The 24,540-nt window shown below is 44.2% G+C and overlaps 3 protein-coding genes across 5 annotated transcripts in view; all 3 read right to left on the bottom strand.

Annotated features, from left to right (window-relative positions):
* The window catches only part of FAAP100 (FA core complex associated protein 100), a 29,997-nt gene extending 19,606 nt beyond the window's left edge, over positions 1 to 10,391 (bottom strand). Inside the window, exons 1-4 of one of the 3 annotated variants that reach the window (XM_088138357.1) lie at positions 10,265 to 10,391; positions 9,721 to 9,901; positions 5,293 to 5,411; positions 2,201 to 3,129 (exon numbers count right to left, since the gene is read on the bottom strand). In XM_088138357.1, coding sequence (XP_087994483.1) covers positions 2,201 to 3,129; positions 5,293 to 5,411; positions 9,721 to 9,885 — 1,213 coding nt within the window. In that variant the 5' untranslated portion in view covers positions 9,886 to 9,901; positions 10,265 to 10,391. Of the gene's footprint in view, positions 1 to 2,200; positions 3,130 to 5,292; positions 5,412 to 9,720 lie in introns of all 3 variants that reach the window. The other 2 variants (XM_088138356.1, XM_007419850.4) reach the window with 2 other exon arrangements.
* Positions 10,392 to 14,151: 3,760 nt separating this feature from the next.
* Positions 14,152 to 16,210, bottom strand: LOC148216328 (uncharacterized). Its single transcript, XM_088138355.1, has 3 exons — positions 16,044 to 16,210; positions 14,744 to 14,873; positions 14,152 to 14,473 (listed from the first exon to the last, which is right to left on the bottom strand). The coding sequence occupies exons 1-3, from the start codon at positions 16,141 to 16,143 to the stop codon at positions 14,200 to 14,202; spliced, it is 504 nt and encodes a 167-aa protein (XP_087994481.1). The 5' UTR covers positions 16,144 to 16,210; the 3' UTR covers positions 14,152 to 14,199.
* A 3,994-nt stretch (positions 16,211 to 20,204) lies between these two features.
* NPLOC4 (NPL4 homolog, ubiquitin recognition factor) overlaps positions 20,205 to 24,540 on the bottom strand; it is a 58,313-nt gene continuing 53,977 nt past the window's right edge. The window contains exons 16-17 of the mRNA XM_007419849.3: positions 22,557 to 22,659; positions 20,205 to 22,128 (exon numbers count right to left, since the gene is read on the bottom strand). Coding sequence (XP_007419911.1) covers positions 21,971 to 22,128; positions 22,557 to 22,659 — 261 coding nt within the window. The 3' untranslated portion in view covers positions 20,205 to 21,970. The remainder of the gene's footprint in view (positions 22,129 to 22,556; positions 22,660 to 24,540) is intronic.

Raw genomic sequence — 24,540 nt, 5'->3', positions numbered from 1 at the left:
CCTGCAGGAAGAGCTGCAAGAAGAGAATACAGCTGAGCCTGTCTTCGAAGGGCTAAGAGCAATTTCTGCTCAAAGAAAGTAACTTCAGTGGCTGCCACACCCACGCTTGGGAGCAGAACCCTTGTAGATCACCCCGGGGTGCAGAGAAAATCGGTGGCCCCAAGACGACACTTGGAGAATGAAAAAGAGACGCAGCACGCTCAGGACTGACCAAAAAAAAACCAGTAGAAGAAAAGGCGGCGGCAGCAGCTGCTGCTTCACCATTTCTCACTAAAAAGCAAGATCCCAGCTGTTTGTTGCCAGGCAGACACCCCGCCCTTTCCAGAGGCCAATGCTTCGTACTGCATCTTCCCCCACAAAAGAAGATAGTGGGGAGCGATGCACAAACTTGGTGGGCGGCAACACGAGGTGGGGAGAAGGCAGAAAACCTGCTTCCAGGAAGAGGAAGATGGGCAAATGTATATCCAGGGATGTTCCCTACAAGAATCCTTGTCCTAGCTGAACGCTTCATTTTACGTGCAAGTGACCCTTTCTGTACTGAACAATTTCATCCCGATATGCAAGGCCCTAGGGGATTAGGTTCCAGAAACCGAAGGACGAGCCCACGGGGAAAAGGAGGAGTGCAGTGATAACTCACTCCCAGTACAAGATCTGGGACTGGATGGAGAATTTGACTTCCTGAATATCAAGATCCTTTTAAAATAAAACTTGTTTCTAGATCTCATTAGCACGAAAAGAGCTTGAAAGAGAAAGAGTCTATTAACAGCTCAGAAATTAAAGCAGCACTAAAAATAAAGCTTATAGTGGGCCAGAGAGCAAGCTTTTCACATGCTGCATAATTCTAAATCTCCTCCCTGCTGCTTTTAGAAATTGCTTCACTACCACTACAATTTGTCCACACAAGCAAAACATTCCCAGTTTTCTTGCTTGCTTCTTTGTTAGCCAGAGACTACAAAATTTCCCCGTTTTGCAGAAATAGCGGAGGGAGCACCTTTAGGCAAGGCCTTTCCACCTCACCTGTCAAATACCCTGCTGATGGGAAGAGTGGGTACAAACCCATTTGCTTCCTAAAACCTTGCTGGCAGCTAGAGCAAGCCCCCTCTTCCCTCCTTTGTGTTAAAGGGGGAGACAAATGGCCTCGCCAACCCTTGCTTGAAAGGAAGTCTGTTTCCTGCATGCAGGATCTGAATGCCTCTTGCATGGGGAGCAAGCACAATGCAGCTGTTTTGCACAAGAAAGGAAGAGGGGGTGAACTGCTTAGCCTCCCCAGATTACAGCATTTTAGAGCCATTTTGCTGAAAGGAGGTGGAGCTCTTGAATGCATTTCCACCCTCCAGGCTTCTTGCTGGGTCTGAGGTTCATCTGAGCTGGCCTCAAGCTTTTCTCTGTGCAAAGGTCTGAATCAAGAAAGTATCACACTAGCACATAATGACCATACAGCCTTTCCCAAAAGCTGCCAAGTGCTGACCCCCTTCACCTCAAATCAAGACATCCCAGTTTGATTTGGCAAGTATGATATGAACAAGCTACAGAAAATGGTCTTAACAAGGCAAGGAGGAGGGGGTAGGAAAGGGAACCTTTTAGCTGGACTTGGGATAGGCAATCTAAGAACTCATAGCCACCTGTCTCTAGTTAGGAACTCAGTTTTTGCTATCCCTCAGATCACAATATCTGAAACTTGGTAGTATGTTTTCCTGCCATTTTGAAGTGGAATACTGTGCCTGAAAACCATAATAAAAGCCAAGGATCTTTTAGCTTTGGGGGATGATGGGCAGATCTGGAATTTTGAGAACATTGTACAAGTTGGGCAATTTGCCAAAACAGTACTGCTAAAGGTTTACCCATTCACAAAATAGGCAACCTAGGCACAAAAGGCTGTTTGGGGCCTAAGAACCTACTCTACAGGAAAAGGCCAGCACTAAAAAAAGCCCCTCTTGAGCTTTTTTGGAAGTGACTCCTGTTCATCTGAGGTAGCATGCTGGACAAATTCATTTTCAGCAAAAGAAGTGGAGCAAACTTGAATCAGCATTTGAGTCTGGACCAAGGTACATTCTGGCCATACCACTACTTCCTTGTGTCTTATTTGTTTCTCCTCACAATTTACTACTTGTAGGTTCAACGGGATGTATCCAGGCCAGAGCCTCATGCCAAGGTTTACTCTACCGTTCCAGACCATAGATCTCTTCTGACAGCCTGATACCTTCTGACTCCCGAGAAGACAAGGAAAGTGCCACCACACTGCAGATACTCAAGCTGGCAGGAGACAAAGCTGAAGGGAGGGTCCCTGCCGGAGCCTCCACTTTCTCAGCCTCAGGTGTGTTGCTGTCCAAGTCAACTGCATAGATGTCAGAATGAGTGCTGTAGTACATGCAGCTCCCTCCGCTGCATGCTGCACACAGAACTGGCCCCTGAAGATAATACTCCCGGAGCTCTGGGACCTTGACTTCTTCTTCTTGAGAGGCTTTGATGGCCACCATTTTACCATAGTGTCCCAAAGCCACAACACAGTCACAACCCAAGCCTCCATAGGCCGGATGTTCCTCTGCACCTAGGGATTTCCGTTCAGTCCTCAGGGCCCCGATGAAGACAACTGGCTCCTCCAGATGGTGAAGGATCTTGACAGGTGAGTCTTCCCAGCCATGGCCCCCGGGGGAATTCAGGGCCTTCAAAGGCACAGAACACAACTGCCCATCTGGGAAGCCACAGAGGATCATGGGAGAATCCAGCATGGCAGCATCTACCCCAAAAAGGAGGCTGAAGAGAGGCTCCTCCAGCACAAACCCCCCAGAATGGCGAAGTCCCTCCCAGTGCTCACTGGCGCCAGGAGCAGATGCACAGCACAGGACGGGGAGGAAGTGGGCTAAAGACATGTCGCCATCATTGCTTGTGCTGGTGGTGATGTCCACATGACTGACTGGCTGATGTGGCAATTTCTCCTGGTCCTCAGGGCCCGGGAGTTTGTGGAGATTCATGCACCACTTCTCCTGGACTTGGGAAAGGGTGACTAAGACATCATTGAGTAGCGTGAAGGTGCAAAGTGTGGCATCAGGGAAAGTGCAGGCATCACACCCCATGGGGAAGATGTTGGAGAAGCAGTCATTTTCTTCACCATCCATCTGCTTCGCTAACCTTCAAAGCAAACAAGGAAAACCTCTCAGAGTAGCCATAGGGGGACAGCTCAGAAATAGCACTGACAAATCAGAAGGTTTAGCATCCGCTTCACTGAGACGGATTCAGGAACGGGGAGCTGGATTAAGCCAGGCAGAACTAGGGCTCTGGAGGGAGGTTCCAGCCACTTAATTATTTTGTTGCCCAAGAATTCTTTTTAAGCTGCTTGGAACCTGGAAAAGAATGGCAGAAACACACAAACAGCCAAGGGACAACCTAGATGTGATGTCAGAGGACTCCCTGCAGTTTTCTAATGTGGTCAAACAGGCTATGTAAATGGGAGAGGCTCAGTCTGGGTCAATGGGGCTGGCAGAGAGGCTTTAATGCTCCCCTTGCCCTGTTCCCCACATTAAAAGGAGCAAGGTGTGAAGCTGCCATTTGCACCATGTTGCCTGATGGTATTAACAGCTTTGCTAAATAAGGACAGGCAACCTCAGGAAAGTGCTGAGCATCAGGGTTTAGTGACCGAGGTCTGGACAACAGACTTCCTAACGTTTCGCCTGACGTCTTGTCTGCTATCTTGCCTCTGAAGATGCCAACCATGGTTGCCAGCAAAATGTCAGGAAACATGTTGTCTAGACCAGGGTTTCTTAAACTTTTTGCTCTCAGAACCCCTTCCCACTTTTAAAAATTAGGGAGGACCCCAAAAGAGCTTTTATTTGTATAGGTTATATTTATTGATATTTACCATGGTAAAAATTAAAATTGACACATTTATAGAATATGTATGTATTGAATCATGTAAAAAGAACAATATTAAACCCATATTAGATATTAACATAAATATACTTTTCATGAAAAAACTATATATTTTTTAACAAATAACAAAAATGAGACGAGTGACATTGCTTTCATTTTTTGCAAATATCTTTAATATCTGGCAAATAATTTTGATTTCATGGACCCCTTAGAGGGTCTTGAGGGACCCCCAGGGGTCCCTGGACCACACTTTAAGAAATGTTGGTCTAGACAATGGTCACTAAACCCTGAAGCTCACCACTGTCCAACAGATACTGGCTGTGAAAGCCTACAGTATCCTTCCCCCCATCTCTGGGGGAGATGGGCAGCATATTTATTTCATTCATACATACATACATACATACATACATACATACATACAGTAAACCTCAGGAAAATTAGCATGGGGGGGGAGGGAAAGATAAACCTTGATTTCCACAATGCCAAGATAACAGTCAAAGCTCAGGATTGCATGTTTTGATAGCCTCCCCATGTCTCTATATTCTAGAAGGCTGAGCATATAACTTTGTTGCTGATCATCTGGGTGAGATGAATTTGTTACTGATTCTTGGGGGTCTGGGCCCCAGAATTTGGGTGATATGCCTCATCTGAGGTCACGCTCCCCGTTAAGAAACATGTATGCAATCAGGATCCTCCTAGATCCAGTACTGACACAGAGAACCACATAAAAGATCTTTTGCCATATGTATGCAGCTTTTGCTGAAAATCTACCTAGAGAGCTGCTGTTGGCGACACATGTCCTGTTAACACCAAGATGTGATTATTGCAGTGGCCTTTTTGGCTCTTGAACATGGTCTGGAAACTGCTAACAACAGAGATGGGTGAGTGGTACTTCTTGAAGATGTCATATTTTGCCCCCCCTTCTGTATCCTTGCCTGACCTTTGCCTCTCTAGCCCATGACTCTCAACCTTCTAGAAATATCCTGCATCCTCCAAAGAATCCATGCTCTCTCTCCTGCTACTGGGTACGTCACAGCTGCCTCCCAGAGCACCTTCATGTTGCTATCTCTTGCTTACTTCCTTCAAATTCCACTTTTGCATATACACCCCATCCTCATTCCCTATTATAGGCATGGCTCCCTATCAGCCTAAGGGAGTTAGATGCCATCAACAGCAAGGCCATTCCCAAAACCCCCAGTCAAACTTCTCTGGGAGTCATAGAAATTCAGCCCATTCACTGACATCATCTGGCCTCCATGGGCTCCAAAGATAAGTTGGCTAGATCCGACCAATAGGCCAGAGATTTCCCATCCTAGTCTAGATGATAATATCTTCCAGTCCAAGCCTTTAATTCAACCTAAGGGCAGAATTTTAGGCAAGAGAGGAAGTTTGGAATGCTTGATGCAATCATATTCCATTCCTCACCTGCTCTGGTAGTCCAAGGACACACAGTAAATGCCAACTCCAGCGCACAGTATATACAGCTGATGGTGGAGAGGCAAGAGCTCCACATGCCAGACCTGATCAGGAAACCTGTAGACAGCCTAGGAAAAAGAGGAAGGAGGATCACAGAAAGCCTTCAGTAGCTCTCCATGTAAAAGAATGTATTAGGAGTCATCTTTGCAGCCCCTTTTCTGGTTTGTAGAGTCACATTAACCATCACAGGAAGACCAGGCACAGAAATACACACAGGGTATTTCTGGGAAAAAAGTGAAAACAGAAACAAGGGGAAAGTTGAAAATTTGTATCTCCAAAAGCTACAGCCATGGGTTCCAAAGGAGCATCTGCTATAGCACTACCTGTCTAAACCGCTGCAATGCACAGGGCTGCCTTTAATGGCCATCTGGGAGCTTCAGTCGGTACAAAAAGAAGCAGAGCAAATGCTCGCCAGCAGCCATCACTAGAGCCTGTAACCCCTGCACTGGCTGCTCATTGGCTTCTTGGTGCAAACTCAAGTGCAGATGTCAACTTACAAAGACCTTTACGCTTGGCAACAGGGTACCCCCAGAACCACAGCTCCCTCCTGAAACTGGCCTGCCCACTGTGTTTGCGTCAGGAGAAACAAGTAACTGCTCCATTTCTTCTCCGTAGGGTGGCCCAGGGGGCCGACACTCAGAGCTCTGGTTTTTCAGTGGTAGCAGCGGCCTTCTGATATAGCTCCCGCTTCAGGTTAGATCAGCTCCTACCCTGGCCACCTTCCAGAAGAAACTAAAGACCAAGCTTTTCTGGAGGGCACTGGGGTTGTGACACCTAGGGGAGTGGTAGTGTATTTTTTTGTTGGATTACTTGTTGTATTTCTCTCTTTTTGTATGGTGTGGTTTATTGTATTTGTAAGCTGTTGTAATGGCATATGGCAGTGTTTCTCAACATTGGTGACTTTAAGATGTGTAGAATTCTGGGAGGTGAAGTCCGTGCATCTCAAAGTCGTCAAGGTTGAGAAACACTGGTATATGGGAATGACATTGGGAAACAGGAGGGAGAGCCGCAGACTGGACAACCGGTGTGTAAAAGATGTCTCAGTTCACAGAAGGAGAGGAGGCACGGGAAGTGTTTCAGAAAGGACCCACCCTAATTTTCCAGAGAGTAAAAGGAGAGGAGGGGAGAAATACTTTCAGACTTTCAAGATTCTGTTAATATAACCTTACAATAAAGATAGAGCTAGCATTGTCATGCTTCTTGTCTTGAAGGACTAACAGCCACCAATGGACAAATCATCGTGGGATAGAAATCTACTCAACAAATCAAATAATAAATTCCTGCCCAGCTTGTGCCCATTCAGACACAGGATCCTCTGAGTATCATTCAAGACAGCCAGGCACATGTAGTCTGAAGCCATTTTCTGTATACTCTTTGATTTAAAAGAAGCTTCACTCTCAACTACAGCAAAGCTTGAAGTAACGCTTATTTGCTTTGTCTCTCTAGCTGAGGATGTACAGTTGTCACTGTTTTCTCCTATAGGCATACCTTGCAATAAGAGGACGGTGTTATCTTGCTATCATTCCTCCTTTTAAGCCATTAACAATTGCTGAGGTACTGTGCTGATGAACAAGTGGCATATTTTATCCAAGATGGGGCTTTCATTTCAGGAATGAGAGAACAAGCAGCAGCCAACACGTCTGTCTGCAGTCAAAGCTGCAACAGCATGCTGAGGATAGAGAACTGAGCACCATCTATGTGTGAGAAAGCCCTGCAAAGTCTGTATTTTCAACATAACATTTGATTTGGGAAATCATTCACCTATATGCATGTTAACCTATTTGTCACCTGTCTCTCTATGCGTGGAAAGTGTGGGAGGTTCAGCTGGTTATTGTCATCAAAAGGATAAATTAAAGTGATGCCTTTAATGCAGGGTTTCTGAACCTCAAGTTGAAGGTTCACACACCTTAGAGTTGCCGAGGTTCACAAAACCTGCTTTGACATGTGGTGAAGGTATGGTTTACATCTAGCAACCAGCACTGGAAAATCTATGGAATCTGGGGAAACTTATTTCATATACTGTATGTGTCAGTTGTGACAATACAGCAAACAGAAAATATATCCTTCATTTTATGGTTCAACAAGACTGCTCTGGAGGGAAGAGGCAGATTTGTGAAGGTCAAAGGTGGGAGTTTAAAAAGCGGGGGGGAAACCAAATCACCAGAGACTGATGTCAAGAACTGGATGCTACAGGTAGGTGAATTATGAAGAACAACCAATTCTATACCAAAGGTTGCTATTGTAAAAAGATACCACAAAAAGTCAGCAGAAAATCTAAATTAAGGATTTAGACAGTTAAGAACATCTCCACATATCACATATCCACCCTGCCTGTTCAATTTTATAGGAAAAAAAATTAATAACCCAAGGAGTTTTTTAAACATTAAGCTGTGGTTTCCAACAGACTTCTCTACTTATGTAAAAATACCAGACAAATGGGGGAGGAGGGAGAGCGGGAGGGAACTTGGGTGATCTTGTGTTCCAGTTATAGTAATGCAATGGGGAGGGAAGGAAACAAAGCATCAAACCAGGCCGAGTTAACCGTATAGCATCCATTTCACTTTGGTTCTGACTCTGAACTACTATGCCATTCTTGTTATTAAGCCCCCCCCCCCCAAAAAAAGCTATGGGTTTGCAATGCAGTCTATTCATCTGCTCTCTGCTCATACGGGAGACCCTTCTTATGAATAATAAGCAGAGTAGTTTAAAAAAAAAACAGATTAGAAGCTCAAGGGATTGATGAAGGAAAAACACAGTGCCCTCGTTTAAGCTACACTGTTTATCATGAAAGAGGAGTTTTACTTTTGTCATGAGCAGCAGAGGAACTAACTGTGCTGGCAAAGAGAAGACGGTGGATCTTCTTTGCTCTGATCCAGAACTATGAAAGACAGACTTCATTTTCTCTGCTGCCTGCTTTTCTCCTAAAAATTCACATGCTGGAAGACAACTTCCAGCACTCCTCTGCAAACCATTTCTGGTCCTCAGTAGTGACCAAGCAAATGGCAAACTGATGTGCTTTGAAAGCACCCTAAAAAGATGAACGATGAAAAAAATACTAGTCACAATCCAATCGCTGAATGGATCCCATTTAGGACAGGGATAAGTAAGCTGGTGTCCTACAGAAGTTTTGGACTCTTTAACTCCCATAATTTTAAGAGAGAGATTAGAGGATTTGTAGTCCAAACCATCTAGAGGGCACCAACCTCCCACTGAGCAGAAGGTACATTGTATGTGAGCACTGCTTTTCTTTATACAGTTTTTTCAGCTGCAGGATTTAGCTTTCAGTAACTACTTTGGACTAATTCTCCTAAATAAAGCCACCAAAGGCACTTCGCTACTTCTTCCTTTGAGCCTACTGAGGGGAAGGAGCAGAGAAAGTTCTATTAGGGATATATTATTTGTACGTGTTGCAGTGCTCCTCTGGTTTTTTTTAGTTCAAATGCTATATTTAGGATTAGTGACCTAAGGTAGATCTGTATAGAATTTGCTTCGTGGCCATGTATGAATATGTTTATTTTTACTGTTTATGGTGTTGAACAAAACTCACCATAAAATTACAAACCAGGAAACAGAGCTACCAAGGGAATGAATGCATCTCTTGAGATCAGTTTTTATCCTTCAAGTTGAACTCAACTAATAGTGACTTTGTGGAGACACCCATGTAGTCTTGCCAACAATATGGAATGGTTTGCCAATGCCTTCTTGCAGAACACGTTTTCAAGTTCCCAGTCTAGTCTACAGCCCTGAAATTCCCAGGGGGTCTCCCATCCAAATACTAACCAGGGATGACCCTACTTTGCTTCTGAGATCAATCAAGGTCAGCTTGATACAGCAACCTGCTGCAACACACGCAGGTGAGATTTAATCCATCCTGGCATCCTCCAGATGCGTTGACTACAATCCCCATCATATGCTAAGCAAAGAGCAGTGGAATTGTACTTCATTACATCTGGAAGCTGTCAGATTGGGGAAGGCAGCTTTAAGCTAATGCTGAAGGATGCAGCATGAACTGCACTGGTAATTATTTTCAGTGCTTAGACAATGCATTGTTTTGCACACTGATGGGAGATCTTAAACCAGGTTAATAGCGCTCTCTCTCTCTCTCTCTTTCTCCCTCCCCGTATATATGGAAGTGAGGACAACTATGATTCCATTTTTTTTAACATGCCAGTGTTTTCAAACTTTAAACATTATGCTACTGTCAAGATCTTTAAAGACTCTGCCTCCCCCAGCCACACCATCAACGTCAAACTGCCCTAAAATTGCCTCCTGGCATTTAACCTGATTTCCAGCATCTCCATCTCCCCACGGCCCCTGCCCCTGCCCGAAGAGGGCTTGGTGTTGGCTAGCAGGACCCAAGTGCCAGTCCAGACATACCTTCATCAGCCGCCCTTCTTGGTCGTAGACATAGACGTACTCGGTGCCATTGGAGAGGTAGATCTGGTTCTCGTGGCACAGCACGCGGGGCTTCCCGGCTGCCAATCCCCCGACCGGGCAGCAAAATCCCGCCAGGTAATCCACCCTGTGCCCCATCTGGGCCATGGCCGCCGGTGCCAGCCTGGAAAGGGGATCAGAGAGATGTGGGGGCAGAACGGGAGAGCCCTTCAGGTGCCCCCCCCGCCTTTTCTGCGAAAGCACGTGGGAACAGAGCAAGTCAGCTTGCGTGCAAGGGGCCGCCCCACCCTGGCCATGCTACCCCTGCCCCCGCGCCTCCGGTGGGAACGAAGAGCATAAGAAGCCACGAAGACCCGGAAGACCCCCACCCTTTCACAATAGACAAGGCAAGGCAAAACACTCCGATACGGTAAAAAGAGAACCCTCATAAATCGGAATCAGCGGAGCTAAGCGAGCAACTGGTCTCCCCCCGCGGTATCGGTCACCCCCCCGCCACAAAGCCGAAGGGGCGGAGCTGCCTTCTGACCCCGCCTCCTCCTCTCCAAGGCAGCGGTCGGAATGCCACCAGTTACTAAGCGCGAGGAGCGGCTCTGCTTTACGGCTTCCCCTGTCTGTCTGTCTCTCTCTCTCTCCGGGCTCGGCAGTCGACTGGAGCTGGCGGAAGCAGCGAGCTGCAGAGATGGGTTTACGACGCGCCGTAAAGTGAGGAAGGAGGGCGGGCTTGCTGTGCGCGGCTGGCCTCGCTGCTGGTGTGGCTCGCGGTTGCCATGGGGAGGGAGAGAGCGGCTCCATGCATGGGAGCGGCCTGCTAGGGAATAAAAGGGTGTCAGGGAACCCCAAGGGGAGGATGCTGGGCGATGGGGCTGGGCTAGAAAGATGGACGCGCGGAGCCCGTCCACGGCGGATGCGTGGTCTTGAAGGGGTATTTGAAGGGGGACAGCTTGGTAGAAGGCGTGCGTGGTTTCGACTGGTGGGAGGAGAAGGGGACACTGCAGGAGGAGTGGGCCCAAACACTCTTGGCTGGACTGGCGTTCTCCGGGTGTGCCGGGGGAAGTTCCTGGCCCATCTTGCCAGGGCTCAGAAGCCAAGCGGCGTCGGGTCTGGTCCCCACTTGGATGGGAGACCACCAGGAAATCAGAGGGCTAGACTGGGAAGTGAAAAATACATGTCCGTGGATGGCAAAGAAGCTGCGTGGGTGCATCAATGAAGCCACTAGGAATCAGCTCCACTCAAAGGTGTCTTTAATAGTGGAACTCTGGGAGCTGTTAGACTCAACACACCGAGGGCGCCTGGGTTTTGTGGGAAGCGTGGGCTGTGCAGCTACCCTGTGCTAATAGAAATCAGGAGCAGAGAAAAAGCAAGCACATCTGGATTCCAAGGCAAGCCCCAGTCACTCATGCCTGAAAGTGATTTATTTCCAAATGCTAAGCGTTATGTCGTGGCTCAGGTGCTGGACTTGGATCACAAGATTCAGGTACTGCTCCCCACTTAATCATGAGCTCACTGGCAGACTTTGAACTAGTTTCTCTAGCCTACCTTATAGGATTGTTGTGGGTATAAATTGATATAAATAAGTACAATCAGAAAAACTACTCCCCTCCCATCAAGTCAGCCACCTTTTGTCCCAGACTAAAAACTGGAATAGCAATATGATAAATAATAGTTGGTTGTGTGTCCAGCCAACCAAGGGTTCAGGTTGGCTAGGCACTGTGGAGAATACTATCTTTGACAAGATGTTGCTTTTTGTTGCTTCTACAGCTTTCTGTTCTACTAAAGCTCCTTAATAATTGTTCAGATCCAACCTCACATTTCAAAGCTAAAATGAGAAAGTGGCAATCGTGGCATTTGCATTTACAAGCAACAGTGACATGTACATGCTAGTGTAAAAAAAAGTAATGGTGCAGTTGAGCCAGTAGATGGCAGCGTTGCTTGCAATGATAGCTGTCTTTCCAAAATACGGTGTTGAGACTGGCAAAAACAAGGAAATATAATCAGATAGATTTTAGCTTAATTAAATTATTTGTTTCATCCTTCAGCCCAAATCCCAGCAACTGAAGTCAACATGATTTATTTCCTCTTATCTACTAACCACCATTTGCCTTTGATATGCCTGTTTTTTAATTTCATCAAGGTTAATTGCTGATTCACAAATTAAAGTTATTAATTTAAATCTACTCCCTAGAAAACTGCAAAGTGTAACAAATTTTGCAGGTTTGTAGATTTTTGATAGGGGCTTATACAACTGTGAAAATCAAAGATATAAGAACAAAGTTCAATTATGCTTGGAAAAAATACACACTTAAAATTCCAGATTCTGAAATGTCAGTCTCAAATGCTTAGCTTCTTTACACCAAAATATTTCTGGCAAAGCCAGTTAAATGCAATGTGTATGAATGAATCAACACAATTTGGTCTTCTGAAAGCTATAGCTTACAATATTTAGACCTTCATGGTTTTTGTCAAAAAGGCTGTATGTTCCTGTTAAGACACTGAATATAATTTACTAAATCCTGCTGAAAATTAAACCAGCTGTATAATTGGCAAGAGTGGGGAGAATGAATCACCTTGCAGAGTTTTTGGAATGTTGTTGACAAGTGTAGTGCAAAACAAAAAAGGAAAAACTCATGCAGCACTTTTCCGCACATCTTTCATGTCCAAAAGGTTAGAAATTCTACAGCAAAAGTTGATTTTGACAGTTTTTCCAGTAGCTTATTTGTGAGCTGATGGCCTGATTTTTTTTTAGGGGTTATGCCACCCATACTCTAGCTGCAATCTAGATTTCAATCCTTTTAGGAAACTCTGAATAGTACAGTCCTAAAGACACTAAAAGGTCAGCTCCATTGAGCACAGTGTGAATGTTGATGGATGTGTTAAATCTGTGTCTGTAGTGCTTGAAAAGGGAAGTCTGGAAACAATCAAACCATTAGGCTGATTAAAAAATGAACAGAGTGTTTTTCCATTGCTTAAACTCTAGAGCAGTGACTCTGAGAAGGCCTGGTAGCCAAGATACAGACCCTCAAGGCATATGTTCACCAGCCATACATAACATCAAGCCAGAAGAGTCTGTCAGCCCCCAGAAGAACCAGAAAGGTTACATAACATGCAATTGCTCCTAATCTGGTTCAAGATTATATTTAGGTACGTGGCAATAAGGCCTGACTTTTCCCATTGCCGAGAACCAGCTTTGGCCTGTAAAGCAACTGATGGAGAAGAATTCAGATCCTTTGTGCTTAAAATGCACTCAGCTTCTTCTTTTGTGACTTTTGAGTTGACTTGTGGGTTTTTAAAAGGGATCATTCAAGAAATAAGGGAAGCTCATTAGTAAATTATAGCCAGAGGAGCCAGTTGTCTTATTCAGTTTGCAGGGATTCATCTTCAGGAAACGAAGCTTCCCATCAAGATGCTTACATGGACTGAGTGTTTTAAATTATGTGGCTATCACTAGAGCACAGGATACACATTTTCTAAAGCAGTTTTGGGTACAGGATACAATAATTCAATTACTGTTGATTTTTCATCTAGCAGTCCTAGACCAATGAGCAATATAGTCTCTCCTAGTTAAATATACCAGCAAGCTGTACATATTCTCTGGTTGTTAGAGGAGATAGGGAGAGATTTTTCACATAACTAGTCCATGCACACACACACTCATCCACACAGATAAATTGGAATCTATGTACAGATTTAGCAGTTTTCTTAATGCTGTATCCATAAGCACATCTTTATTGACTGCCACCTTTAACAAACGGGAAACAGCTGTGCTTATTCATAAAGTATTTCTAGGGCCATACATTTGAATGCTTCAATGAGCACAACAGATAGCAGTGCAAATAGAAGGATGTATATATTAGCATATGGTGTGACATTCTGCATCTTCAAAAATCAATGCATTTCTACTTCCTAAAATGGATGGTGTAGATCGTAATATAGTCTACAATTGTGAAGAGTATTCATATGCAACGAATACTCTTCAGCATTTTGCTGGACTACCACAGTTATCATGTAGCTGTTACAATGTATGCAAATAGGCTGCAAGAACTTTGTAAAGCAGACAGACCATTCCTAAAATCTTTAAGAGCTGGAGAATGTGAGACAGACTGTGTACTGTATCTGCTTTTACAACCAGCCAGTGTGATTTCATCTTTCCACGAAATTAAGCTGTGCATGACTATTAAAAAAAACAGAATCACAGGGTCTTTCGAGTCACAGTCTGCTCTTAATGCAACATGTATTTGATAAAACCATGCTACCAAGGAACTGTTCCTTGGCATTTATTCCAATAATGTTTTGGGAATTGTGTGTGCAGACTATCAAGCCAAGGAAAGATTCCTATTTGATTCCTTTATCTGGGCCTTTCACACTTGAATCCTCCATAGGAAGCCTTTTAGGGGAAAAGAGGCAGACAGAGGGATGTGTTTGGTTTCCAAAACTGTAGTGAAGGTCCAAAACAGCCTGGAGCATTTATTGCATTCCCTCAGTCAAGGGCTCCGTGATCCGCCTCCCATTCCGGATCAGGACTCTGCGGCGTTTGGCTGGCAAGGGAGCAGCCTTTTTCTCTGCTTCTGGTTGGGCAGCCCAGATGGAAGGCTTAGCAGGAGATGGGTTCTGTCTTTTGTTCATCTCATCCACAAAAGATTCCACCCCCTCAAAGCGTTTAGTCAGTTCCCCAAGCTGTTCCTTGAGGGCATTGAATTCCTTGTATAGGTCATCCAGGGCATCAGAAAGAGGTTTGATCCTAAGAAAGACAACGGGCAAGAAGGGATACCGGTAAAAAAAGAGAAAAAAAGCCATAGTAATTTTCATCCAAAGTTCTACCAGTCATAATATTCTGGAAATGTTCAACCACAAAGCAAGATCTATGCTGCCAAACTTGATTGTGGCATCTAGGCAGCCATTTATTTACATAGATACGACTCAACTCCCTGCTAGGCTGGCAAGTTTGGAGGTGCTACTCCAAGTCACACCAGAAACTTATCCAGACTTCTACCTGGCCCCCAGCCCTCACCTTCCATAGTCAGGCAATACTGTTTGGTGATCATGGAGGAGAAGGTTCCTGATTTGAGTCACAATAGCAAATTTCCAATTGTCAAGGACCACAGTAAGATTGGAACATCTTCTCGTATTGACTTTATCAGCTGGAAGAGAAGAGAAGAGAAGACCAAACTGGAATGTGATGTAACAGAGAAGTAGCTGTGTAAAATCATCATCATCATCTAGAAAAAATAGGGAAAGATATAAACCTTCAAGCACAGATTGAGTGAATGAGGAAAAAGAAAGTACTAGTGGTTGAAAGATCTGGAAAAGCACTTGGAGACAATACGAATGGGCAGAATCAACACATCAGCTACAAAAAGTCACATTACTTGGAACAATGCCTATATTACAATGGTATCATTAGCTACCTAGATCTTTGGAAAGAATCTGATAGTTAACATACCAAATCCAGTCAGAACTATCTGGTAGATTGTGTGGTAATAATAACAGTTTTACTCCTCCTCCTCCTCCTCTTCCTGTATTGCCCTTTTGTTCCTAAAAGCTGTATGTGCCTGAGAAGTTAATGGTTTTACACCATTAACATGAAATGAGGATCTGGCAGGACAACAGCCAGAATTTCACATAGGTAAAAGTGCTCAAAAACTTCTGCAAAACACGGCAGCTCACCTTTCACACATGAGTTCAGGGTGGAGAGCAAGTTTAGGAGGAATAAAATTGCTTCAGCGTAACATCAAACATAAGCACCAAGAAAAGGGATCCTAATATTTGAAGGTTAGCTTGCATATTCAGGGTTGGAAAAAAGACCTGCCTTTCCTAACAGTTCATTTTAGGACCGATAGTATTGTTCCTAAAGTAAAATATGCTCGACTCCCTGAAAATATGTCCTGGCAGCTGCGCAAGGAGAAATAAGATGTATAGCTAAATTCAGATCCTCACCGGAGACTTAAAGCTGTGAAGAATCATACACTCAGAAGTTCAGAATTGTAAAAGAATTGTGAAAATTGGGGGGGGGGGGCGGAATTGGAATCTCATGTTAGCAGCCTTTAGGAAAAATGGGCTTTGGGGCATCCACTGTCAAAAGCAAGTGTGCCTTTTCCTTCGGGCATGATGGGCTGGAGGCCTGGAACCCACTAATCGAAGTTGTTCTCCCTTGCACAACTAGGGTTTCAAGGCCCTTAGCAAAGAGGGGCCCAGCCTGGCCAAGTGCCTCTCCACCCTGACTCACGATAAAGAAAACACACTTTCTGTGTTGTCCTGACACAGCAGCAGCTCACTTTCTGGAGAAGCCCATGCTCTTTGGGACACGTTACCTTCCGATCTGTAGCCCCATTCTGCGGTTGCCTCCCACTGCTTCGGTTTGGCTGCACAGCTGACGGCCACAAACAGCAGCAGCGAGAGAATCTGCTTCATGCTGCCTTGACAGTGGCGAGAGAAGGAACACCAAATCAAAAGAGCCTCTTTACAGTCTCTGCACAGAACTCAAAGCCTCATTCCTGTTCTGCGTCCAACTCCACCCCTTTCCCTTGATGGCTCCCACATGGTCACTCATCTAGTTGGACTGGTCACAAGTTTGTCATATCGGTGGGCAGAGGAAAAGGGGCCTCTCTGCTTCTGTAGCCATAGAAACATAACACTCACTGCATCCATTCACCAGTCAAAGCCCAGCTGGATGGAAATACTGTCCAGGGGTTTGAGGAAGTGATGCCCAACTTATGACTGTCCTCCCCATAGATTGGTCCCCATTTCCTCCATGTGCCTAAGTGGCTTTAAAGCCTTGGAACGCTGGAAGTTGGAAAGAAGTTGGCGTGGGTGGACAGGGGAGGGCAGAAGCTGTGGATCCAAGTAGGCAAACTGAGTGTTGCTCAGTCTTGCTACAGAGAAGGTCCTTATTGTTAGGATGGGGGTGGCTTAGTTATGTCTTAATTGGATTGGACCTGGTGTCAACCACCATGCGGTCATCTTCATTCCATTTGTTAGTTCAGCAGTAGAGAAGCATAATAAATACAGTTGCTCTCAAGGGTGACCCCTGTTATATTCTAACACACTAAGTATGAAGGGAAGGGGGAAGAAGAGATGAGATGCAGCTGGCTGAAATCTCTCAGGACTGGAAACATTCATTTCCGATTTCATTCTCCCTTCCGTTGTTTCCCATGATTTCAGGCTAACAGCCCGGGCCAATTGTAGCCAGAGTTACAGAGAGCGGCTACTGCAGCTCCTTGAAGGCACCTGTCACTTGGGGCCTGGGGGGCCTGTTTTCATTCCTGGCCCAACCCCAGCTCTTCTCTGCTCAGAACTGGCCCTCTTAGAGGCAAAGGATAGGATGCTTTTCTCCCATTGCACATACAGGGCTGACTTCAGATAGCCGAAACTAATGTCCAATTGCAGAAGGGCAGCTCCTCTGACTACGCCCAAGGGCAGCAGATTAAATTGGGGAGGCAAGCCAAGTAATGGGACTTAGTCTGACATATAGTAGTCACTGCTCTCCTTGCCACCTGAACCAACTGCCTAACATCCTATCATTTTAATTGGGAGGAATTGAACATCCATTGAGCCCTAAAAGGTAATGCTACAGTGCATGAATTAGATTGCAACTCCCACTTGCCAGTCAGCCTATGATCAAGACCTTCAAAAAATTATTTCTTTAAAGCATAATTAAATGGGGGGAAAAAAACTTTACCTGCTGAAATCCTCAGATGGCAAGACATAGCGGTCACTCTCAAGTCTAGCTTTCTTTTTTCAAACCAAGTTCTGCCTCTCTTCTTCGCTTTATAACATATTGTCCTGAAATTTTGCCAAGTCTTGCTGCACAAGTCTTCAAATTGCAAACAGATCCTTTTGGCCTACTATAGGAAACCCTCCAATGCCGTTTATACCTCTGAGGGAGTAGAGAAGCGAAGAGATTTGTGGGACAACTCCCCCAAATACTCAAAAGTACAGTTTAGGTCACGAGCACTTAGAGCAAAGGGGAAAGTTCTCCGTCCATTCGTGCTTTCTTTGATAAAGGAAGAGCAGCTCAGGAAAAGTTGTGCGGTCCAGCCCTGCTGCACACAATTAACACAGAAACCCTGTTTGCAAAGGCACAAAACTGCAATTTCCCAGCATGTGTTTTCTTGGGAAAAATGGATGGAAGTATGAGAATTATTAAAGGTAAAGAAGCTCTGACTTACCTCTTTTGAACTTTGTCTTTTGGAAATTAAAGAATTGTCCTAATATCTTTTTGGCATTGGCTTTGCTTCTCTCCCCCACTCTTGTTCTTAATGATATCCAGACAATGGGTTTTTTTTAAGTGAGAAAGGCACATTCAGTAGGGTTCACATCAGGTAGCCAGATGGGGACATGCGTCAGTCCCTTGTCAGTGCTTATGGGTCCAGATGGCACAATAGAGATAAGCAGAATGGAAATGGCTGGGAACACAAAATCTGTCTCCTGACTTACAGGGCAATGGTGGAGTTGGAAAAGGCCACTTCATCCATAGAGCCACAGCTCAACTCAGTGTCAGAATCCAAATGACAACATTTTCAACCAGATGGCTGTCTTGAATGTATCCCGTGAAGGGAAGCCCATCATTTCTCTGGCTAATTAGCTCCATTGTCTAACAGCACCAAATTCAATCAAAAGGTGCTTTTCCTGCAACCTCAGGCCATTCTTTGGCACCTGGAGTAACAGTAGACCTTGACCTTCTTAGTAGGGGTGTGCATGAAATTAAAAATATGCTTCATTCCACATGTGAAAGAAAACACATTATGCCTTAGAAGTTTGCCTGGATCACTCCAGGGAGGTCATGGTCCGGCTAAAGCAAAACCAAGTAGCAAATCGGGGAAATCTTAAGGACACTCTCATCAGACCTACTTTGCCTCTACAGTGACATACCTTTTTTTCTCCTACACTCTGCATCTACTTGCCATACCAGCCCTACTTCTCTGAAGCCATGTTACTGGTGGGCCTTCAATTTCTCCACTGTCTCCTACCCTGGAACATATCTGACAGAACCTATGTGGTACAGGTCCATGCAAAAGACATACATGCTTCAGGTCAGCTCACAGATTCTGCCTAATTGGTGCAAAGAATGCTCCATACATGGAAAGGTTTGCACATCCTTACTCTTCTGCATAACATCCTTTGACGTCTCAGAGCATGCTATCATACCCCCTTCCAGGATAAACATTGTTTCTTCAAACTCTCTTCATGGGACCTAATGTTTCTAGTTCTTGCTTTTCTCTGAAAATATTCCCATTTGTCTGAATTCTTCCCAAAAGTGATTTTCAGAACTTGACACAATATTCAAGGTGTGATCTGACTAACACAGAATAAAATGGAGCTAATTATTTCCCACGACTTGGAAATTATTCTGTTGATGCAGCCTAAAATTGCATTTGTCTTTCCTGCAGCCACACTGCAGCCTGAATATGGGTCAGCATTGTAAGTCAACCATTTCAAGATTTTTTTCCCCCAGAGGTCTGTTACCAAGGTAGCTTCCCCTATCCTATACCCATACATTTGACCGTTTTTTCCCTAAGTGGAGAAGTTTGCATTTGTCTCTTAAATTGTTGTATTCAGCCATTTCTATAACCCATCAAAATCATTTTGAATGTTATTTCTATCTTCTAAGATATTCATATCTTAACAATGTTGTGTTACCTCCTCCATCAGTTAATCCAAGTCATTACCCTAGAATCATAGAATTGTGGAGTTTGAAGGGACCACAAGGCTCGTCTAGTCCAACCCCCTGCAATATGTAGGAAAACCAATTACAGCTGCTTAAAGTGGTGGCAGTCAAGCCTCTTAAAAATCTCCAGAGATGGAGAACCCGCAACCTCCGTAGGACTGTTCCTCTGTTATATGCATCTTGCAATAAAGATTTTTATTCCTTATATTTAAGTACAATCTACTTGTACCCATTATTTCTAGTCCTAGTTTTTGTAGCAGTAGAAAATAGTTCCTGACCATTTTCCCTATGGCAATCTTCTTATGTACCTGAACACCCATATTATGTCTGCTTTTGGTCCTTTCTTCTCCCAACTCTTTCATGCTTCTAAAGTAGCACAGAAGTGTGTTAGCCCTTCTAGCAGCTGTCTTACATTATTGGCTCAGGTTTAGCCATTTGTGGACAATGGTTACACCCATTAACATGTAGAAGCATTACGCAGCAACCCCACCCAATACACACATCCATATAAAACCTGTATTCTTTACTTGCCAGAGTGCTAACAAGATGGATCCCAATTTTTTCTTTGAGATTAGAACTGAAACAATAATTGGCTGCCCACATACACAGCAAGCATTTTAGAAAGTAGATGTTGTTAGGATTTAAGTGGATCACCACGACATAAATGTCCTGCATCAATATCTGAACAATATCTGAATGGTGGCCAAGAGAAACGTTTGGTGCCCAGGAGCTGCATAAATTCAAAATGGTTAGGGGAGTAAAGTGGAGAAAGCAACAAAAGGACCAGAAGCCATCATTTTGGATGCTTTTAATAGATTTTTATTTGCAGGGCTGTTATTCAGTTAAGTTCAGTCCAAACCAATCACACACCTCTGCAACCCAAAGAACCAAGAGGAACAGCAAGAGCGGCTACAGCCCATTGAGCTTGAGAAATCTAGTCAAAACGCAAACCCAGGAAACAAAAATCACACATCCTGCCAGCCGTAACTAGGGCCAGAGAAAGTGTTTTTGAACACTTGACTGAGCCCCAGCTACAACTGCCTTGAAAGGCAAAGACCACATCCCTCGCAGCAGTTGTTTGGAGCCCAGTCCTACATGCCCATAATGAAAATGGGAGCTGGGACGGAGGCACATTTTGTGGTGGTGGTGAATACCTAAAAACTGTGGAAGGACAGAAACAGGAGGCCCTGTCCACAGAACCAGAGAGGTGAGGTGAAGGCCTCTTTCCCCCTAAGGTTGAGGGATCTGCCAGGGCAATTATAGGCTTGTTGTGCAGAATACTACTACAAGGGGAATCAAATGTGCCTTAACATAAAACAATCCTAGCAGAGATACCAGGAATTCTGGATAATGAAAAAACATCTTTGGATACCTTTGAATGGAGGAGCCCAGGTATCAGAAGAAATAAGGAACAGGAGGCACAGCTAAGATAGGATTATTTGAACAGTAGGCAGGGTTGTATTCTAGAGGCAAGGTCATTTCTACTGCAATATGCTTGGATTTCAGTGAGGTAAGACAAAGCTCCAATTCCAATATATGCCCCATTTAACTTTGTTGTGGTGATCATGTATAGTCGTTAATAGACATGAATAAAATGCCTAGACATTTTGTCTGCTCATAGCTACAGATCCCAGGAAATTGCTTTAAATATAAAGGGAAAATAGTGTATGGAGACTTGGGAAAAGTAGCTGCTTGTGAACTGTTGCCTTCCCAGTCCTGACACAGCTGGAATGAAGCTGCCGTAAGGTTCCAAATCAGGAAGCAAGAGTATATGCTTCCCATGGCCAGACTTGGATGAGAACCATCTTGTCTCTGGCCTAGCCGCAGATGAGGAGCTCAGGGAATTGCTTTAATCTGCTGCCGTTCTAGCTGAGTAGGACAAGAAATGTATGAAGAGGCAACCAGGGTCATCCCTGCCTGGTTGAGAAAGATGTTCTCTCTCCTCTCCAGCACCAAGGTTTAGCCTGGGGCTCTAAAGCCACAGCATGTCCTGCTACTGCAGGTCACTCAATTTGGAAGCTGTGATGAGAGAGTGGACCGATCTGACTCAGGCACCAGTGACCCAGAAACTCTGGGGCTAAATGCAAAGCATGTCAAGAGAACAACATTACACAAGCTAGCCCTGGGAGACCAAGTCATCCCTTCAACACTACTGCCTAGCCTCATTGACTAGCTTAAGGCGGGGAAAGCTTGTGGCATGCAAGCTAACAGGGGGACATGGCCACGCTGCCATGAGCCCACAGAGCCAATGAGCCACCTGTGCAACTGCAGCTCAAGGGAAGCAGGACCTCTGGCTTTCTACAATACTGAGAGCAAAGAAAAGACAAGGCAGCACAGTGGGGCCATCTTATTTTCTCCCACTGGGACATCCTGTTCCAACTGCAAGCTGCCACCCTGTAAATGGCACTGAATACCTGTGATATGGGTCATTCCCCCCCTTTCCTGTTCTGCCCCGCCCCACACAGCGCATCATCCCAGGAGGAAGAACAGCCCTGCCTGGCTAAAGGTTTGCCTCTGTATTTCTGCCAGTTGGTCTGTAACAGCCGCCCCGAATGCCAAGCCAAACAGGGCCTAGCTACGTGGGAGGCTACACATCTCACAATGATCTGTGCCTGGCTGGTTCATGAAGGTGCAGTGCTGACAGGCCCACATTGAGGATGTTGTTGCATGTGTTGAACTGCCCATGGCACCATATTCTTGGAGTCCTGGCAACTGAATGCCAACTGTGCCTGAAAAAGTGAAATAGAGTAATTAGGAGGTGAAAAAGGCTCCAATAAGCAGGAATGTTTTTGTCTGGAAACTTTACAGACATGATCAATTTCTACAGTAAATGCGTAAACTTCCCTACAGAACATTCCCATTCCTTGGCTCAACGTTGCCTAATTCCTTCCACAGATTTCTACAACTGTATCATCTAAAAACACCTTCCTTTCTTCCCTGCATTAATTAAATCACTGCTAAACAACTACTTGGCTAAAAGAACATTTCACAAATGTATAAGGTTTTGTTTGCTCCTTTTATACTAAGCTGATCCCCAAGTGATCAAGGCAGTTTCAAATCCAAACCCCAACACTAGGCAATTTAATGTAGGTAAACAAAAGCTGTCCAGCATCTTTGTAATGAGGTGACTCAGAAAGAGAAAAGATGTTAGACATACTGCAAAGCTGCTCAATGGTAGCCCACTGTTCAGATTTTTTCCAGGTCTGAGCAAGATCTTCATTCCGGGTCCTTACTGCCTCCAGCAACAAGCTGATGCTGTCCTAAAAGACGAAATAAACCACATCATAATCCTACTTACGTTTCAAATATATGATGTAGCAGACAATATTCCACTAGCTGTAACTGTTAATAATATAATTAACCATTTAACTACACTAAGATAATTTTTGTCAGATGATTTATAATCTCCTAATTAGGTTGCACTCTACCTCCTCTCTCACTTTCGGGATGTCTAAAAGCATGGAGCAGCAGTAGAAATACGTTTTGCTTCCCAACTCCTAAGAATGCCGTAATACCATTTCAGGTATCCTATTTCCAGTTTTAAAGGCCAATTATTCTAGACAGGAATAAGAAATGAAACTTCACACAGCCCTGCCCAGCAGCTTTGCATCTAGGCAGTGGAACAGTATTGCACATGTGCGGTTAGCTCCACCTACATTGTGAACCATGAGGGGGTGGTAGAAAATGAACAAGTCAACGTAGCACAGAGTCGTGCTTTTAAAGAAAGGAACTGCTAGCACAAAGCCAGGACTTCATTTGCAAATATAAGTAGTCCCCAGTTTAAGAACGAGCTCCGTTCCCAAGGTCTGTCTTTAAGTCGAATTTGTATGTAAGCCAGAACAGTATTATTGTATAATACTGTATAAGGAGTATTGTGTAATGAACTTGAATCGTTGTGTATTTAACTCAGATTTTGCTACAATAGGCTCTGTTCTTAACTATAGGTTGTCTGTAACCTGGGCATTCTTAACCCAGGGGCTATCCATACTCGTATGAGCAAGAATGCATGAATGAAGCATCACGCTCTCACAGTCTCAGTTAGTGGCAACTGTTACCTGACATGCACAAGTGACAATATGCATGATTACATTAAAATGGCTTTGCTGGAAAAAGTTTCTTGAGATTTTAACAGCAGATGGCACTACAGATGAGTTCTGAGGTGGACTGGATGACAATAAGCATTGTCATTTCACTCCTGTTCTTGAGCAAACTGGGCTCAGGAAACAAAAATATTTCTACTGGCTTTATAATCACACCTACTGCAGAAATGTTATAGTTTGTATTAGGGTTGTGCATTGGATTTGGTCAGATACCAGATCCTGACGTACAGTGAATAATCAGGAAAGAAAACTGTTTGAAGGTTAGGATGGGTACTCACCAGAGAAGCAGTCACTACACCTGTAAATGTCATTATATTCACTTGAAAGCAAAGTTACAGGAAGTGTTCTTTTAAAAGGATTATAAGAAGCTTAGTTCAAAAATGTCTGCTCTGATTTTTATGAAATTTCAGAAGGCACATATTTAAGAAGTTTGCAAATTTAATCCCATTCTGCTGAAAAACAAAACTGCTTGTGCTTTCTCTGTATATGTATGCATGTATGTATGTGTGTGTGTGTATGTGTGTATGTGTGTGTGTATATGTTTTACATACATATATATACACACAAACACAGACCCAGACACACACACACACACAGAGCTCAGTTTCTCCAAATCAAAGGCAGGTGAGTAAGACTACCTCCAGAATTATCCAAACTAGATGGGATGTTTCTAAAACTTATGGTGGATGGTATTTGTACACCCATATTTTATAGTTAAGAGAATAACTGCATTATTGCAACGGCACATCATTATCGTAATAACCTGCAGTAAACCTGGTTAGTCCCCCTTGGCCAGCCCAGCTATTCCACACATGATTACAGTTCTTTAGGCTTTCTGGAAAATACAAGGCATTGATACTTTTCCTGCTTCCGAATATCAGGTTTTTTTAAAATGAAGGAAAAATGTTTTTCAGATTGTAAAGGCAAGAGTGTCATGTTTAGCAGTGGTCCAGCAAAAGCCAGTAAATGAGAGTAATTAAAACCCAGACATCTTCGATGAGACTGCAGAGTCAGTTAACTGATCTTTTACAACAGGAATTT

The sequence above is a fragment of the Python bivittatus genome, unplaced genomic scaffold (assembly GCF_059951505.1).
Source record: "Python bivittatus isolate LINGU-HERP-01145 unplaced genomic scaffold, Pbiv_v1 ctg000220_np1212, whole genome shotgun sequence".
Classification (NCBI taxonomy): domain Eukaryota; kingdom Metazoa; phylum Chordata; class Lepidosauria; order Squamata; family Pythonidae; genus Python; species Python bivittatus.
This window is presented reverse-complemented; position numbering and strand designations above follow the sequence as displayed.